A 17,286-nucleotide genomic window follows, 5' to 3' on the forward strand; every position below is an offset into this window, starting at 1 on the left:
GTCCTTCATGAAATAGATTATGATAACAATTAACTCTGAACCTTCAGCTCTTACAGAAGTCTTTCTCAAAATTTCTGCAGTGTGCTCTGTCAGTTCAAAGTGGACAATTTCATAATGAATGTGTACTGAAATACATCATATTGGTGCTAAAGTTTGAAACTAAAATGTTAGCAAAAGTATTAAATCACAATTTACAGGCAAATACCCATTATTCTGGACTTGATCATGTTCTGAACTTTGTATGTAAGCAGCATTCTGTAGTATACAAGGGAGCAAAAGATGTTATTTTTGAAATATGAAGTCTGTTTTTTCCCAGCTAAGTTGTGCTTCATGTACAGCTATTAGTCCTTCTGATTACAAAAATAGAGCTATTAAAACAGCACCTATGCTGCTGTTTGATATGCTCGATAAGACAAAGCAATAGAGCTTTTTACAACTGAAATTTTCCATTCTGCCCAACTAACTTAATTTTGCTAGTTTTAAAATAGACACTGGTTGTGTTGGTTATCTCTAAAGGACCAGATAGAGACACGCAGCAGATGTACCTTGCAGCGTAGCTAAATTTATATCTGCCGTGCCCTATAATAAACTGCTCTTTGAGTGTGTGCACCTTCCAAAGAATAGAAAAAGCCATCTAAGGATATTCTGTTTTTGTAGTTGTGACTTCTGCTATTTAAGTGAACGTCATGGCTATTATAACCATGTGCTTATAGACTGGGACATTTTTTACTTACAAAAGATGTGAAATCCTATCTAACATTCACTTCTAAGTATATTGGGATGAAGATTAAATTACAGAAAATCAGAATCTAATAATGGTATTGCAGACTCTTAAAAATATCATGTACTGTAAATGTTTGTTCTTGAACTTGAATACACTGCATATTTGAAGGTGTTCTTCCTCCCTCTTTAATACACAAGCAATCTGGTTATAGGCAAAAATAAAAAAAAATAGTCTTCAGCAGCTTATTAGAAATGCTTCCTTGCCTATATTTAAGCATTCGTAACTACTTTTTCTATGCACCAACCAGAAGGATGATCACTCTTACTGACAAATAATGTTAATAATAGAAATCAACTTAGAATATCTATGCCTTAATGAAAATGTCAGTTCTTTCCTTATAAAGGTCAAAGCTTTAGAAGTTAGGAATCTAAACTCCCAACTGTGTTCAAGGAGGAAATAGAAAATTTAATTAGCAAAAATGGTAGCTTCTCACATTGCCTAGAGGTAGATAAAGTTGGTTTGGAGCAGGTTTTTCAAGTTAGACATGCATTATGTAAATAAGAAAAAAAAATCCAAAAATATTGGAAATGTTTACAGTTTTGAAAATGGTCTCTTGCGGAGACTCACTGTGCAGCTGACGTGAGAGGACAGGTGAGAGAACAGAAATGCTATGAAATGGCATAGCAGTCACCTGGGGCTCCCCTATCTAGTGATCAGTAGTGGACAGGTCAAACTTTTTTTTTTTTTTTTTTTTTTTTTGGGGGGGGCGGGAAGAGGGAAAAAAATGTTGTTTATGTTTGATTCTCTTACTGCCCTGCTGCTGATTTTGAATACTGAAAGTTGGAATTGGTACCTTTATATTTTCATGAATAAAAATACCATCATCATACAGCTGTGCTTGCTTTTGTTCCCTCTCTATGTGTCCCAATCCCTTATTCTACTGGAGACATCAAAAATTTTTCACTTTAGTGTGTGTATATGTGTGTTTGCTTTCCAAACCTGGCTATGATGACTGCCTTAATAGATTATTTGCCAAATATACTGGGCCACAATTACGATGTGATGGAAATCAGAAATGAGATGGTTGTAAGGCACTGATAACTAGGGGGGGGGAACGACACTATGTTTTTATATGAATATAAATTAATATGGTTTTCTAAGTACAGTTCAAGCACAAAAAGCATGAAGACTTCAACTTTTTCATTTGCAGTGTCTCATTTTTGCTTAAGTTTTCCACCCCTACTTCAGAAGCAGTGATAGATTTGAAAACAGCTGTATGGGATGCCCTGTCTCATTTAGACTCTAGCTCCTCATTGCCACAAATTGCCGTAACATTTATCCTTGAGGGTGACTTGTCAGACTTCTGGTTCACAATTAAATTTGCCATTTGCTACAAAGGGGAAAATACTGTTTAAAAGTATTGTGACCCCTCACTTTGCTGTAACTTACTCAAGGTGAGGATTAGGGTCCATTTCTTTGGAACTGTGTTTACTGTGCAAGCTGACTGCTTTGCAACCCCTGTATTTAAATAAATTGAATGTGTGTAACATAACCTCCTTCTCCAGGAAATATTCCTGCAATATCATATGAAAATGGTTATAAGTATAAATGAATATGATGCATCATTTATACTATTTTCATTTACCTGTCATGGTCAGCCCAAACAAGCTGTATCAGAATGCTCTAGATAAAGCAATAAAACTATATCTGCTGTGGAGATGGGGCAAGTAGATGTGTTATTCTTCGCAAAAGTTTTCCTATGGAAGCATTGTAGCAGCCCCTGTACTTTGGCTAACAGATCACTTCTGATACCAGCATCCCTTTGGCCTGGAGAGATACAGCCCAGAAGTGTAGGTTGTCTTAGCAGTGCAATGGCAGTTATTGCAAGTGCAATTATTTCCACTTAAAAGCAATATTAAACATCTAATTAGTTCTTCAATGTAGCAAACTATAGTGAAGGGATACTTTATTTGGCGTTACTCATGGTGATTGTAACTCTCCCTATTTCAGGTCCATAGGGAATCAACTAGAAAGCAACTGTTTACATAGAATATATAAATAAATAGATACAGAAATATAACAGACAAAACAAAACAAAAACTAATTCCTGGATATCCCCCTATCACCTGCTTTTATTTTTTTTTTTCACTGGAAAATATTACTGGCATACTTAAGCATGTTCACACCTTGATAGAGTGATACTCATTTTCATTACATTTACCAATTTTTACTTAACTAATAGAATTAATGAACACAGTAATTTTGTGACAGTTGACAAAGAAATTTCCTACCTGGTTATTTAGCTGAACTTTGAGGATTTGCCCAGGCTTGGCTCTATGCTATCATATCAAGAATGAAACTTGGAAAATGTGGTGGTGAAAGAGGCTGAGGGCAGCTGCTACTCGAGACAAGCTTGAGTCTTTTCATGTCTAAAAAGGTGGCAAACCCTGCCCTATATTATCAGCAGATAAAAGGAAACCACAGTTAGAATATTATTAGCAGCTGCTGCGACCCTAAGTGCTACTGGTGCAACAGTAAACTCGGTGCTAGATTTGGCGCTTTTTTCCTCCAGGAAACAAAACACTTCAACTGTTTCAAGAAAACAAAATTACCGTGGGTGACAGAACCACTCTAGCACAGCTCTCTTGCTCTCCTATCATGCACCGTAGCTACCGTCAGTACTGAAGTTCACTTAGCTTAAGATTAATCACTAAATTAAAATAATAGAACTTTAAAAGTTCTTTAAAAGTCCCATCTCCACCCTCTACCCCAATCTCCCTTGAAGGGTTGGGGGAGATATTGTCACTTCAAAGACTGAGAACAGCTGGAAAAAGGGCTCTCCTTTGAAATTTTTGCTCCATAGAAACTGCTAACCACTGATTTACTGATGGGTATTCACAATGGCTTAGATGTCTGACTGAAGTACAATGAGGGGGAAAGCTAACTTCAGCATATTTTTAATGCTTAGTGTATTTTTGTAGAATTATCTGTGCATTAGCATTATGTTTTTATTTTAAAGCAATTTGCTCTGCAAGAGTGATTCCCCAGCCAAGCTTGCAGCCAGATTAGTTGTCCTACCACGAACGCTCCCGGCAAAGGCTAGCTCCTTGGTAAGCTACTGCTATTCTCTGGGATATAGCAGGAGGAATGGTAAGTGTGGTCTGCTTTGAATAAATTTGTAGGAAAGCTTACTAGAGGAATCCTTACCCAGTATCTTCTCCCTTCACCCCAGCATGCCAGTGCTGCTCTGGCAGTAGTAACACATAATGAATAACAGGCTCAAGTTTTATCTGCTGCAAAAACAGATGAAATTCGTGACCTCATATCAGACCGAATTCAGGCTGCCTTCCAGGATGACGTGACTGCCAGAACAGCTTCAGCCCTTAGGCCCCTCTGTAGCTCAGCCCACTGTGGTGTGTTATAGATACTGCCTTTAAATCCTTCATGCTGGTGAGCTGGATTCACTGGGTGGAAAAGAGCCCTGCGCTCTGATTCCTCAAAGCCTGAAGTTTAATGGAGCAAAGGGCTCCAGGAGGTAAAGCCATGTGCACACCTGTTGTAAAGGGGCTTTATAAGTCTTTTCATCAAGACTAACATGTTGTTAGTTTTTGTAGTTATTGCATGGCCTCTACTAAATAAGACCCTCCAGGTAGGAATATGGGATATATGGGATATGCTCTATTTTCTTAAAATTATTTACAGGGCCAATGTCTCACTGTGACCTGGGATGATACTGCTGACGTAGTATCTTTTATGTTAAATGCTGCTGAAGGAGTGGGCAATTTGTAGTTCACAGAAGACAACATGGCACTGGGCCAGTGTTATTAATTGCATCTTTCTGTACCCAAGATGCTTTTGTGGTTTAACTGTGGCAATGATTCTTTCTTCTCCCCACAGAGCTTGCTTAGCCATGCAGACTGCAAGTCGCTTATGTCCAGTTGATCTTATAGAAATCTGAAAGCTTCCTGAGAGTGAGCAATCAGAACTATTGCTTAATAGAATTAATTTGTCTTCTCTTATCCTGTTGGATAGATCAGGAGAACATGGGGTGTCTTTTTGCCCTAGAAGTTCTTAGTAATGAAAGAAATTCAGCTGGAAAAGGGAAAATCGTGTTCAATGCCCTTCTTGACCCTGGGTGGCTTCAAATCATCTGTCTGGGGGAAAGTAGCCTTATCACCCAGTGAAGCCTAAGGGAAAGATGGCTTGTTTGTGCTGTGTGACTTCCCTTCCCCATTCATTGATATTTACCACAAGCCCACAACTTGGAAATGCTTTGTGGCACAGCGAGTGACAGCAAAGCTAACAGGGAAAGACTTCAAAGCAGTAAGGTCCTCCTGGTGTGATGTGCATGTAGGTGTCTGTATCACCTTGCATAGCCTTCTTGTACATTACTTCTAGAGAAAAGACTGTTCTTGCACACTGTGTTTAATCAATCATGTAATTTAGAGTCTAACCCAAGTGGTTGACTGTAGGGATAGGAGCATGCCAATGGGGGAATATATCAAAATGTTGAAGAGCCAGTGAAGAACAAGCAAGTGCAGAAATTACCAGCATGGATGTTCTGGGCAGCCCCACCGGGCTGGTGCTTGCTGAGGGGTCTCCAGCCAGCTCCCCTCACACAACCCCTTCCCTATCCTGACCAAGAGCTTTCAGGTCAAGGTGTACCCTATTACAGCGATCTCAATAAAGCTGTCATAGGAAAACCTCACTGCAGTTTTTTGTTTAACAAAGCAGTGTGCTAGAATTTTACCTTATAGGTCAGCATTAAGAGTTGTTGAATATACATATATATATATATAAATTCTCGCTCTTTTGTTCAGTTAAATCAATCAAATACTTACACAGTGTCCCTTGCATAACTCTACTACATAACATATCTATTTTAAGAAGTAGGAAAGAAAAAAAAAGTTGTATTTATTCTCCATTAAGAAATTATTTATATTTTCAGAATAATGACAGGCTGAACTAAGGATGGATATAGTGTCTTGTCTATCTGGAGAATATAGAGCTTAGGAAATGAACTTTAACAAATTCCCCTAGATTTAATTCAATGTCATAGCCAGGAAGCCAACTGATAATTTCTAGTGCATAAATCACAGTAGCTCATAGTTTGACCACTAAAAAAAATAGCTTATTGTGAGGACTCTTTTGACCCTGTAATAACCCATTGTCAGAGTTCTTGGTTTAACTTTAATACCAACATTATATGATCACAGATTTTATTTATGGATCATTTGAATAATTTATTATGCAGATATTCTGATTAGTGGGCTATTGGACCATTAGCCAAATAAATCTAAAGGTAATAAAACTCACAGGAAGATAAATGGCTTTCTTTTTCTTGTTCTTTTCAGCCAATTCAGGCTAATTTAAGCCTTTCACAGAATGGTGATAATGAAGGAATTGTTCTCAGCAGCGTTATGGCAGGTGATTTGCATTTGAAAGTTTGACACATTTATAGTCCTTTGATCTTTTCCCTCCAGGGCTGTGCCCCTGGCCAGACACCTACATGCACGTACTGCCAGGTGGAGCATCCAGGAGCTATAACAGCTCTGAGAGTTACTCTGAAGATGTAAAATAGAAAAAATAATTATATAATTTGTTGCCAAAAATTCTATCACCGAATTTGAGTGTCCCTAATACTGCAGAGGGAAAAAAAAAAAAAAAAAAAGAGAGTTTGAATTTATTTTATAAGATTTTCTTTAAGGTAGAGAAAGTCCTCATGGAGGAATTTAGGGAAATAGAGTGTGATATAATGTTTGCTAAACCAAAAAGATTGGCTTCTTTTGTCAGTTTGAATTTACTATTAAAAGGGCACATCTCCCTGTAGGAAAGCAAGAATTTTGGCACCTAGCAAACTTGAGAAAAGACAGCCATGGAACAATTTCTTAAATACATATTTTTGTTTATATTGTGGAAAAATAAACAAATAAATAATAATAAAAAAGTAAAAGTAATTCTCTGAGCATGAAAGCAATCTTTGGGCTGGAAGAGGAAACCCTGAAAAAAAAATAATCAGGGCTTTACAGGTATCATGAACATATCTGAACAAAATCAGGCATATAAACTAGGATATATATAAAGGATGTTCTTAGTGTTTCTGTTTGTTTGTTTGTTTGTTTTCTACATATAATAGTTTCTTACTCTTTTACCCCAAATAAAGTAGGAACCCATAGGATTCACGGGGAACTTCTCTATTGTGTAAAATTAGATATAATCAGTGGTTTTCTCTGCTCTGTTGTAATGGTTAATTCCAGGCCCATGTGTGCTAGGGATACATTTTATTCTTTTCTCAGAACTGATTCCTAAGGGAGGCTGGGTTCACTAATTAAAAATTGCCTACATGAAATTCTTTCCTGTGCAACGACAACGACATTTCTCCAAGCTGCTTTTCTCCTGAAAGAAGATAGGGCTTGGGAGCTTTCTTGTAGGAGGAAAGCCTGTCTGAGCTCAGGGAGGCCCCAAGGACATTAGAGCTGGCTTCAAGCTCTATGTTGTATTTGGGAGGATGGGGCTCCCCCCAGGAATACTTAGGCTTTTTAAAGCTGTGTAATGAGTATTGATTAGTCAGTGTCTGAATTACACTATAAGTAGCAGAGACTATGTAAATGTTAGCTTACTTCAGATGCATATTAATAGGGAATCCCTATCATCTCTGTTGAATTTTTTTATTTTTATTTTTTTTCCCTCCCACTCTTTTAAAAGATGCTCCTACAATCTAAGAGTTAACTTCATGTTGAAAGCACTTGGAAAATCAGTTACTGGTACATTTTGTTCTTCAAAAGAGAGCACTATCCATCTGTGTTACTTTGCTTTCAACTCATCACAGAATGTCAGCTATCTGATAAAAGCAGGAGACTGATGAGTGTGCATCCAAGCCTGACAGGTCAGGTCAATGTCAGGGAAAATTAAGATTCCCACCCTGCCTCTTTTTTTTTTTTTTTTGAATGCAACCCATTTGCTAGTACTTTAAAATTTCACGATTTCACGGGGAGATGGGGGTGGGGGGTCTCAACTGGTTTAAAGCAATATTGCCTGGAGAATTTAGATTTGTTATTTGATAGTGTCTCCATTTTATGCAAAACTTTGCAATAGGACAATGCCAGAAGCTTTCAGTTGACCTCTGTGGTGGGCATCATGGAGGAAATCTCTGCAGAGAGGGAACCCTTCTCTGGCACAGTCACTGTCTAAGGCAAGGAGAAATTTGGGGGAGCAGGAGATGAAGATGGGGTCTCTGTGACCATGCAGGTCAGCAGCAGGTCTGAAAGCAGACCATCTGACTTCCCATCTGTGTGCTTGAGCTGCCTCTCTGAGCAGTGATTTCATGTTTTCCCTGCTTTGCAGCAAACTGGGCCCCAAAATAGCAGAATTTTAGCCAGGTCCAGCTGCCCTCAAGATCTGCATACCTGCTGGTGATATACCTGATAAGATATACCTGCTTATTCATGCATGCACGCACCGATTTTACACAACCCAATTATCATTAACTAAGCAGAAACTTAGTGAGGGTGCAAACCAGATGTCTGTGTCTCGTCAGTGACAGGGTAGCCAGCAAGCCAGCAGCATGCAGTGAAACAGGCTCTCAGAGTGAAGCAAGCTAAGAGTTAAGCTGTTATCCCTTTTTCTCAATAGTTCTAGTTTCACATTCTTTTCTTTTTACCTTCACTTTTTTTTTTTTTTTTTTTTTTTTTACCTGACAGATAGGTATAACCTTAATTTACTAGCCCATAGATAATTTTTCCTAGTTAGAGGTATTTGTTCATTTGTTTGTATGTTTGTTTTTGTCTCGTGTTTAAAAAAAAAGAAATTAAAATAATAAAAGAGTTTGCTAAACAACAGTGGCCTCAAGTAAATAAATACTTGCACCTGAGCCTCTATCTAAACTATGTACTGTAACTGTAACTACTGTAGATATTTATTCTATAATCTGTGCTTTGGACTTCCTGAAATGCCTGTTACAAGTGGATAATTAAATGTTTCCTGCTTCTAACATTACCTTTATCCATGCAGCTGTGCAGATAAACAAAGATGTATGATTTATATGGGCAGGGAATGTTAAAAAAGGCATCCTGTTCTACCTGCAGTATCAAGAAAAATAAAAAGAGAATGAGAAAGAGGCTGAAAATCAAATAATCAATTAGATCAAACTTTAATAAACTTTAAGAAAAAAGGAGGAAGGAATAGAGGAAGGAAGGGAGGAAGGAAAGGAGGAAAGAAGGGAGGAAAGAAGGAATGAAGGAAGGAAGGAAAAAATAGAGAAAAAAGGAGAAGAAATAATATCTAGTCACAGAGAGGAAGGTTGAAGTGGAAAAAAAGTAGAAGAGATGGAAACTAAAAGTTGATCATGAGACAGAGAAAGGGAACAAGATCTTCAAGTGGTGGAGAATACACTCTTGAGTGCTTATATTCTTATCACTCAAGAACAAACTTCTAAAATTCTAATAAAAAAAAAAAAATACAAGTATTGGTGTCCTGTATCACCAGAATTACAGTGAGAAACCTGTAAAAAGCCACTGAGAGGCTGAAAGCTCTTAAGACTCAGCACCTGGCATACTCATTGTCTCTTTTTCCACTGTGAATCTCTGTAAAGAAAGAGCTTGGCTGCTCTTTTCTCTCTCCCATCAGGGAGCTGCTGGCTAGGATCCAGGTCTCCCTGGATCCTTCTCAGCTCCAGACCCAGCTCTTTGGGCCTCTCCCTACACTCTATGTACTCCAACATGTGGGCCTTTTGCTGGACCTGCTCCAGATTGTCAACCCACCCTCTTCCCCAAGTCTTCTTCTGCAAAGCTGCTTCCTGACCAATCACCCTGGCCTGTTTTGTTGCATGGGGTTATCCTGGCTGCTGCAGAAGTTTGCATTTGCTCTCCATGCACCTTCTGAGGATGCTCACAGATCATTTTCTTCAGCCTGTCCAAGTCCCTCTGAATGTCATCTCTGCTCTCCAGTATATTAACTACTTCCCCTGATTTGATATAATTTGAAATCCTATTGTGTGTGCAATTTATCTGTTAAAAATAAGAGTAATTTTACTAAAATGTATTCAAGTTTAACTCATTGTAAACTCAAGTTTAATTCATTGTATGAATTTTATCTCAGAAGTTAATGTTATCTTCTGAGAATGTTATCTTCTGAGATAACATTCAAGGCAAATGCAGAAAAAAAAAAAAGTACTTAATGCTGTTCCTATTAATCAGTGGATTGAAGGACAGATTTTTTTTTTTTTTTTGAAAATGACTGTGATTAAAATTAAGATTTAACAACTTGCCAAGAAATGTATAACTGATGTTTAAAATCAATGATCCTCACCTACGGGTTAACCACAAGCTTGGGAAAGGTAGCTTGCAACACACATACAGCACTTTATTTCAGAAGGGGAAATATGTAAGAGCTAAATAATATTTCTAATCTAACACTTGTACGTTTTCTCTTACTGTAGACTATTGATCTGTTTTATAATTGTTAAACTGAACTGCAGGCTGTGCTCAGAGCATAACTTCATTTAGCACCGAGATGAAATGCGGTTTCTAATAGCAGCAAGCAGCAATTCTACACATCAGTGCTCAGACACAGGAGAAGGAGAAATGAGCAATCCCTTTGAGGTATGCTGGGTGAAAAGTAACAGCCTGACAAGAAATGTAATCACAGCATTTGAAAAATAGCCTGCTTCACAAACACTCAGTTTCAGCTGTGCAGCTCAACTGGAAATAATCACGACTGAGATTTTAATGCTAATTACCTGGCTATTGGAATTTCTCATAAGAATTAGGGAGTTTTTGAAAATTCATCATGATGCAAAATGAACCATTTAGAGGATGGGGCACAAAGAATCAATGTAGTAGTAGGAAATCAATAGTACCAATCTTGAACTTTTTCTGGGACCCTTACATGTTGTCTCAATTTTAAAAATAGCCCTGTGAAACCACTGTCAGACATGGCAAAAGCAATTATGAGGGTGTTCACAAAGATAGCATAAGAAACATTTGGAAAAAATATATATATTTTACTTTATCATTCATGCAACTTGAACTTATGCTTTTGGGCAGAAAGGAGGTATTGCTTATGATCTTAGTAGTTACAACAGGTATCCCTCCACCATTAAAAACTTTGAAATACATCAACTCAATTTCAGTAGACTTTTTTTTTTAAAAAACTAATGTGAAAGTTGATAAAACAACTCTGCACTAAGAGATAATGGAGCTCTCCTACCTAAACAGCTTCTTTTATTTTGATAATACCTATTACTTTTCATTTTCTGAGCAAAATAAATCTCATTAGACTCCCATTCCTCCCCCAGTTTTTTGCTTTCCTTCTGGCTGAAGTAACCAGTAGACATTAAAGACCAACCACATAGCCTAACCTCCTTTCAACTTCTGTTAACAGGGGTATTAAAAAGACATGCCTGAAAATCAGCTGAAAACCAATAGGTAATAAACTCCACTTAAAAGGTGGATAGGTGTAAATTCCACACGTAGGCCTTTTCATCTAGGAAGCCAGTTGCTTGGAGATCAGATGTTTTAAATGAATTGTGGGGCTGATGTCACTTTTTGGTCAATAGAGACTGCCACTATTTGGAGGATCAAATACTTACATGTGAGGATGTAAAGCTAATAGATAGGTCCTGATCCTACCAGGCAACTGTGGAGAGATCCTTGTCCCTGTGCAAAGCCCTGGTGAAATCAATGATACTTGCATGTTTCTCCTCCATCACCAGCCTCTTAGTTTGGTATTTTTGAGTTGAGAGCACTAAAAGGTTTACAAGTTTAAGGCAAGATTTTAAACAGCGCTAGTTTTCTGCTCTTACTACAAATGAATAACACTGGGTTTGTTTGGCCAAAGGTGGTGATAACAATCAGGGATCCAATTTGCACATGGTTTTCATGGATTGCAGTAATGGTTGTAGGCTTCCTCTTATGGGTGTGGACTCAGGATCACTCCTGGTTCTCTCACTGCCTTCCTTCCCTCTGGGAATTGCAGCTAGTTGTTCTTCCACAGTCTTGCACGGTCATCTGCAGTCTTGCACATGAGGGCATATTGTCCTCAAAATAAATAAATATATAAATAAAACTGTATTTGCTGACACAGTCTGGCTTGCTTATCTTCAAGTCTTATAAGTCTTATTTATTTAATTTGAGATTGGATGCTCTTCCACAACTACAAATAAGCTACAAACTCTACTCATTAAAAAAAAAAAAAAAAGAAGAAAAAGAAAAGTTTCTATCCAGATTAAGGAAAAGCCTTAAAAAAGAGAGAACCATTACCTGGTGGCTAATGTGACTCCTGATAACAAATGTGGTGATCCTTCTCTTCCTTTATTGCAAGCTTGGGCATAAATCGAGGTGTCCAATGTTACTTTTCAGAAGTGTTGAACACCTGCTGTGTCTGCTGAAGTCAGTGCGACCTGCAGCTGCTCCTGCCATGTTTTATATATGGGCAGCCAAATCTGTGCAAAGCAGGTCTGTAACAGCCACTTCCACAATGAGTGGGAGACACAGCACCTAATTCTTGGGAAACCTCTGGTTAAATAGGAGATGAAGCAACTTTAAAAGCTTTGCAGATATAGATTTTTATTTTCCCTATGGTACAAATTGCAAGCTGAAATAATATCATCTAAGTGCTCCACAAGGCTATTTGTATGATCTGCAATACAAGGGACTTCTGTTCTATCTCTCAAGGAGGTTGACCGCTAAGGTATTAGTGTTACCAAAATATATTTATTCATGCTTACTCAGTTTTAGCTTGCATTCTACCCATTCAATATGATTTTTATTTATCATTTATCATTATCGTTTCCTCTACCAATCTCACAACTTGGTGAAAATCTACTCTAGATTTTTATAGAGAAAAATATAGATCTGTCCTTAAATAACTACATTAAAAATTCGTTACCTATCATAATTGTGCATGGCAGTGATTATTTGGACAACTTCTTTTAAATTAAAAGGTAAGGTAGACATGTAGAGAAGCACTAAAAAATCTTCTAATCTATACATTTTTTTAATAGAAAAAGGTTTGGTCCATACATGTTTCTCCTTCCTTCTGCAATGAATGCAGAAATCTGAGCAGGGGAACTTTCATTTTAAAGGAGATGAAGATTGAGATGTTAGCCTTTACATTGCAGAATAAATTACTGAAATGGAAATAAAAATTGTCAGTCAAACTGAAAATCTCTTACCATTTTTTTCAAGTGTCAGTGAGTATTTCATTGGTGTTGACCTCATATCTCACTACCCTTCAGTGTTTTGGCATTACTGACAAAAAGGGACTTCCCCAAGCCTGTGAGACAGACATAAAATAAAATAAAGACTGCAAACATATTTTTTGCATGTATTTAAATTCTAGGAATTTGCCACCTGAAATATTAGACTTTCTTAGACTTTTTTTAACAGGAAAGTATCAAATAGTCACAGGGTACAGAAGAATAAACCTGGTATTCAGCCCATAGCCATGTATTCCTCTGTATCATACTTTTTAAAGGCCTGTATAAAAGAACACTGGAACAGCTCTACCAATGCCAGTTTTTTTCCATTACATTTTTTTTTTTTTTTACTGTTATCATCGTCTCATTACTTTGTGATATAATTATTTAATTTCCCAACTGATGATTCTCATGTTGAGGATAGAGGTATCCAAAATTAACTAATCCAAGAACAGCTAAATACCACAACACTCTGTTGACTTATTTAGGTTGTGGATCATTCAGGAATCATGAATAGAGACCTTACATAGCTTCTCAATTTGGCCAAAACCTAGGCACACTTCATGTGAGTACATTTCAGAAACCTGGGGGCTGTGGGTAGAAATGGGAGGTTGTTTCTCAAAATCAGACCTCTGGCTGCATCTATGCCAGTAGAGCAAACAGTGTTGCAACCTATTTTCTGGCTCTGATAAGAAGCTTGCCAGACCGAGTACATTCATACAGGTAAACTCTCTTTGTTCACCCCTATATCCTTGGTGGCATCCCTTGAGCCAGAGTCAGGCAATGTCTAACACATGACTAGTTGGTTTCAAGCTGAAATGGTGCCTGGGAGCATTCTGGTAAGGATACAGGGAGCACAACTGCAAGGCAGTGTGAGCATTACTCCTGTTTATTCATTAATATAGAAAAGCCTGTAAATGTTCTTTTTCCATGTAGCAGTTCATAAGTTTAGAAGCTGAGCTGCAAGAACAGCATAAGCTTAGAAGATACAGAGATTTTTCATGCAATCAGATCAGATGTCTACATACTCTAATATCCTGCCTTAGTAGCTCTAAACAGTTATCCAGAAGATATAATAAAAAAAGCAAAAAATAGATAACAGTATAATTTATATTACTTTCCCCTGGCTAATCTCATCCCAAATCCCTACATATAAAAATATAGAGATGAAATCTGACTGTGTGCAGTCACTTATAGCAATGGTATCTTGGACAAGCACAGTTTTTTAATTCTCTTTTTGGTATCTAAACAATATTTTCCATCATTTACTCACAGATTGAAAGTACAAATTAACTGTCAGCATGAACTGGTTAAAGACAGCAAACAAGTGTTTTGTTGAAATTTCTGCTTCTAAATTTGACCGTGTTTAAGAGCTTAATATTTGATTCCAAAATAAAAACCATGAAGAAGAATGGTTCACATACATTTATATGCAGTTATACACAGACTATGAAGGCACTACGAAATACAAGTAATGAGAAGGTAAGAGAAAAATAAGTGGGCGAAAGATTTTAACTAGGACAAGAACGAGTCTCCTACATAGGCTAAATTAGATTTTGTTTCTAACTTGTGACTTGGTGACCATCAAAATGATGCTCAGTGAAGCTCATTCAGTTCACTGATGTTACAGAAAGTATCTGTCGCTCATCTTGTCTTAATTTTAATTTGTAACAGGAATTTGTGATTCTAAGGACTGTTTCAACTCATTTTCCTTAAAGAGAGAATAAATAAGAGATCAGAACACCACTGGCTAACAATAAAACCTAAAGCAATCCTGACTGTGGTAAGCTGTGCCCTAAGTTTCCGCATGGAGTACATTTCATCAGAGTCAAACCATCTCACACCAGGCTGAAATGCTGAAACCTTTCACTTTGTGGTTCCTTCTTACTCACCTCTGCATAAAATCAGTAAGTATCCTGCAAGCTGCTTCCCAGTGTTTTGATCCCAAACTCAACAAAAATACGTAAAAGCCTTCCAAGTTATTTCAGCGAGTATTGAATTGGCCCATAATTTAAATGAACTTTTTTTTTTTTTTTTTTTCTCAGTGATTGCAGTGAGGATTTCACAATCACAAGGAAATGGTGTATTCCAGTTTTCTTTGGCTACGGGCCATTTGGAGGCATTTCTCCCCATTTTTCAGAGTGGATTATGGAGCACAGAGATCATTACACAGAAGCTCTAAAATAAATTCTACTCTACTTTTCTGTTTCCCTTAGGTTGGCACTCTCTCTCCCCTTCTTTTATATTTTAAAATATATATAATATTTTGCTTCCATTATGAGCCAATACAAAGACATGGCTGGCAGCTGAACTGCTCAGTGACTGCAAAGCCCAATAGTTTTGGATAGTTTTCCCAGCTCTCCTAATGATTTGTTGTGTGTTTTTGGGCAGGATCCTCCTTGACTATACTTATCCATTTCCCCAGAATAACAGAGATCATTAATCATCACTGTAAACTCTTCTGAGGCCTACAGATGAAAAGTGCTCATTATTAATGCTATTAATTTAGAGGGTAGTTTTTCATTTCATGTTGAAATTCTTAACATAGAACCTCACTGTTGCATTCAGTAAGGACTGGATATATTTTTTTAAGTATTATTATTTTATTATTATTATTATTATTTATTTTTTTTGGCAGAAGTCCTAGAGGTAGGACAGGACTTATTTAAAAAATAGCTTCTAGTCTTCTCCTTCATGTCAAATCTGTATACTAGTTTGTATTAAATTTATATATAAAGCCTTGTCTGGGACCAAAGTTTGCATTTATTTTATTTCCTAGACATTTTTTTTTTTTTTCCAAAGAAATTTTTTCATCCTCATACAACTTTTTTTAAATAGGACTTTGACTTTGTTTACAATTATAAATTTCCTCTTTGCCTCTCAACCCACGATTTAAAATGACAAATAAATTTGCAAACTACAGGGAATGCCTTGCTTTTCTCCTTTAATCTTCTGAAAACCACATGATCCAGAGAGAAATGGCAATCTAATGAGAAGAGAAATCCACAGAGCCATAACATACCAAAATACAATACAACCATCTCTGACTTCCATGATTAAGACACTTATAATGAGAGACTACCTCAGCCGCAGTCTGCATGGATCAAATCATCACTGTTGTAGTGCCATTGCTTTCAGTTAGACAGAATACAGGGCTCGATGGTTGAAATTCAGGGGCTGTGTTAATGCTCACTATCTTTAAATTCTCTATCTGCTAACTGTTTTGCAAAATTGTTCATTTTCTTTTTCCTTTCCCAACACTTATTCCCCCAGTGCAACGTTAAATGTTGATGCGCAGCCTTAATTGGTTTAGTCGCAAGAAGATAATCTTTTTTTCCTCCTTTCTCACTGTTGCCTGTTAGCTTAAAGGCTTTTTAGCTGAAGGTTGATAATTATCACTGAGAAGAAACTAGCACATCAGGAGTTCATTTTCCATCTTAGCACTTGTGGTGCTCCTTTGAACTCCCCTCGCCAAACCCACGCTCCCACTTTGTCACTTTCCTCCCTCCATCATAAAAAGGTCTCGGCAGCCGGCGGCTCCAGCTTTTGCTGGCGGGCAGCGGGAATTGCTTCTCCTGCGCGCTCCTCCAGGATGGACAAATTGCATGAGACGCTGATAAATATGGAAGATGCTTTGGGTTCAGAGCACTCTGTCTGCTTATCTTCCTGGGACTGGAAAAATGCCACCGGGGCTTTCGAGCTGCACCCTGTCTCCTCTCCACACAGCTTGTCCCCGACGCCGTCCTTTGAGTCCTACTCCTCATCCCCTTGCCCGGCGGCAGCAGAGACCCCCTATGGTGGTGGCAGCCTGGTGGGATATGGCCTGGTGGACTTCCCCCCTGCCTACCTACCCAGCCCCGGGCAGGCCCGGCTGCCCAAGGGCACCAAAGTGCGGATGTCAGCCCAGCGCCGAAGGAAGGCCAGCGAGAGGGAGAAGCTGCGGATGAGAACCCTGGCCGATGCGCTACACACTCTGCGTAACTACTTGCCCCCCGCCTACAGCCAGCGGGGCCAGCCCCTCACCAAAATACAGACCCTGAAGTACACCATCAAGTACATCAGCGAACTGACGGAGCTTCTCAACAGCGTCAAGCGGGCGTAGACCCCACCTGGAACACCTGCCCTTCTGCCCCCTGACTCTGCTGTAAAGAGCCTTTACAAAAAAAACAAACAAACCCAGCAAAATTTCTTCCTCACCGGAGCATTGTGACACTGGGTGCCAGAGGAGCAAGAGGGAGGGGGAGTGAGGGTCACTGGTATACATAGGACATGATGCTGGAAGGTGATGTAAGATTGCCTTAAAGCTGAGTTACAAGTCGCTGAGATGGAAGTCTTGCTTTTTTCTTTTATCATTTTTTATTTTTTA

General features: G+C 38.2%; 1 protein-coding gene across 1 annotated transcript; it reads left to right on the forward strand.

Annotated features, from left to right (window-relative positions):
- Positions 1–16,512: 16,512 nt before the first annotated feature.
- Positions 16,513–17,022, forward strand: MSGN1 (mesogenin 1; the record flags this gene model as incomplete). Its single annotated transcript, XM_084283663.1, has 1 exon — positions 16,513–17,022. One exon carries the CDS (start codon positions 16,513–16,515, stop codon positions 17,020–17,022), a length of 510 nt encoding a protein of 169 aa, XP_084139789.1.
- Between the last annotated feature and the right edge of the window lie 264 nt (positions 17,023–17,286).

The sequence above is a fragment of the Netta rufina genome (genome assembly GCF_964035555.1).
Source record: "Netta rufina genome assembly, chromosome: 3".
NCBI lineage: Eukaryota > Metazoa > Chordata > Aves > Anseriformes > Anatidae > Netta > Netta rufina.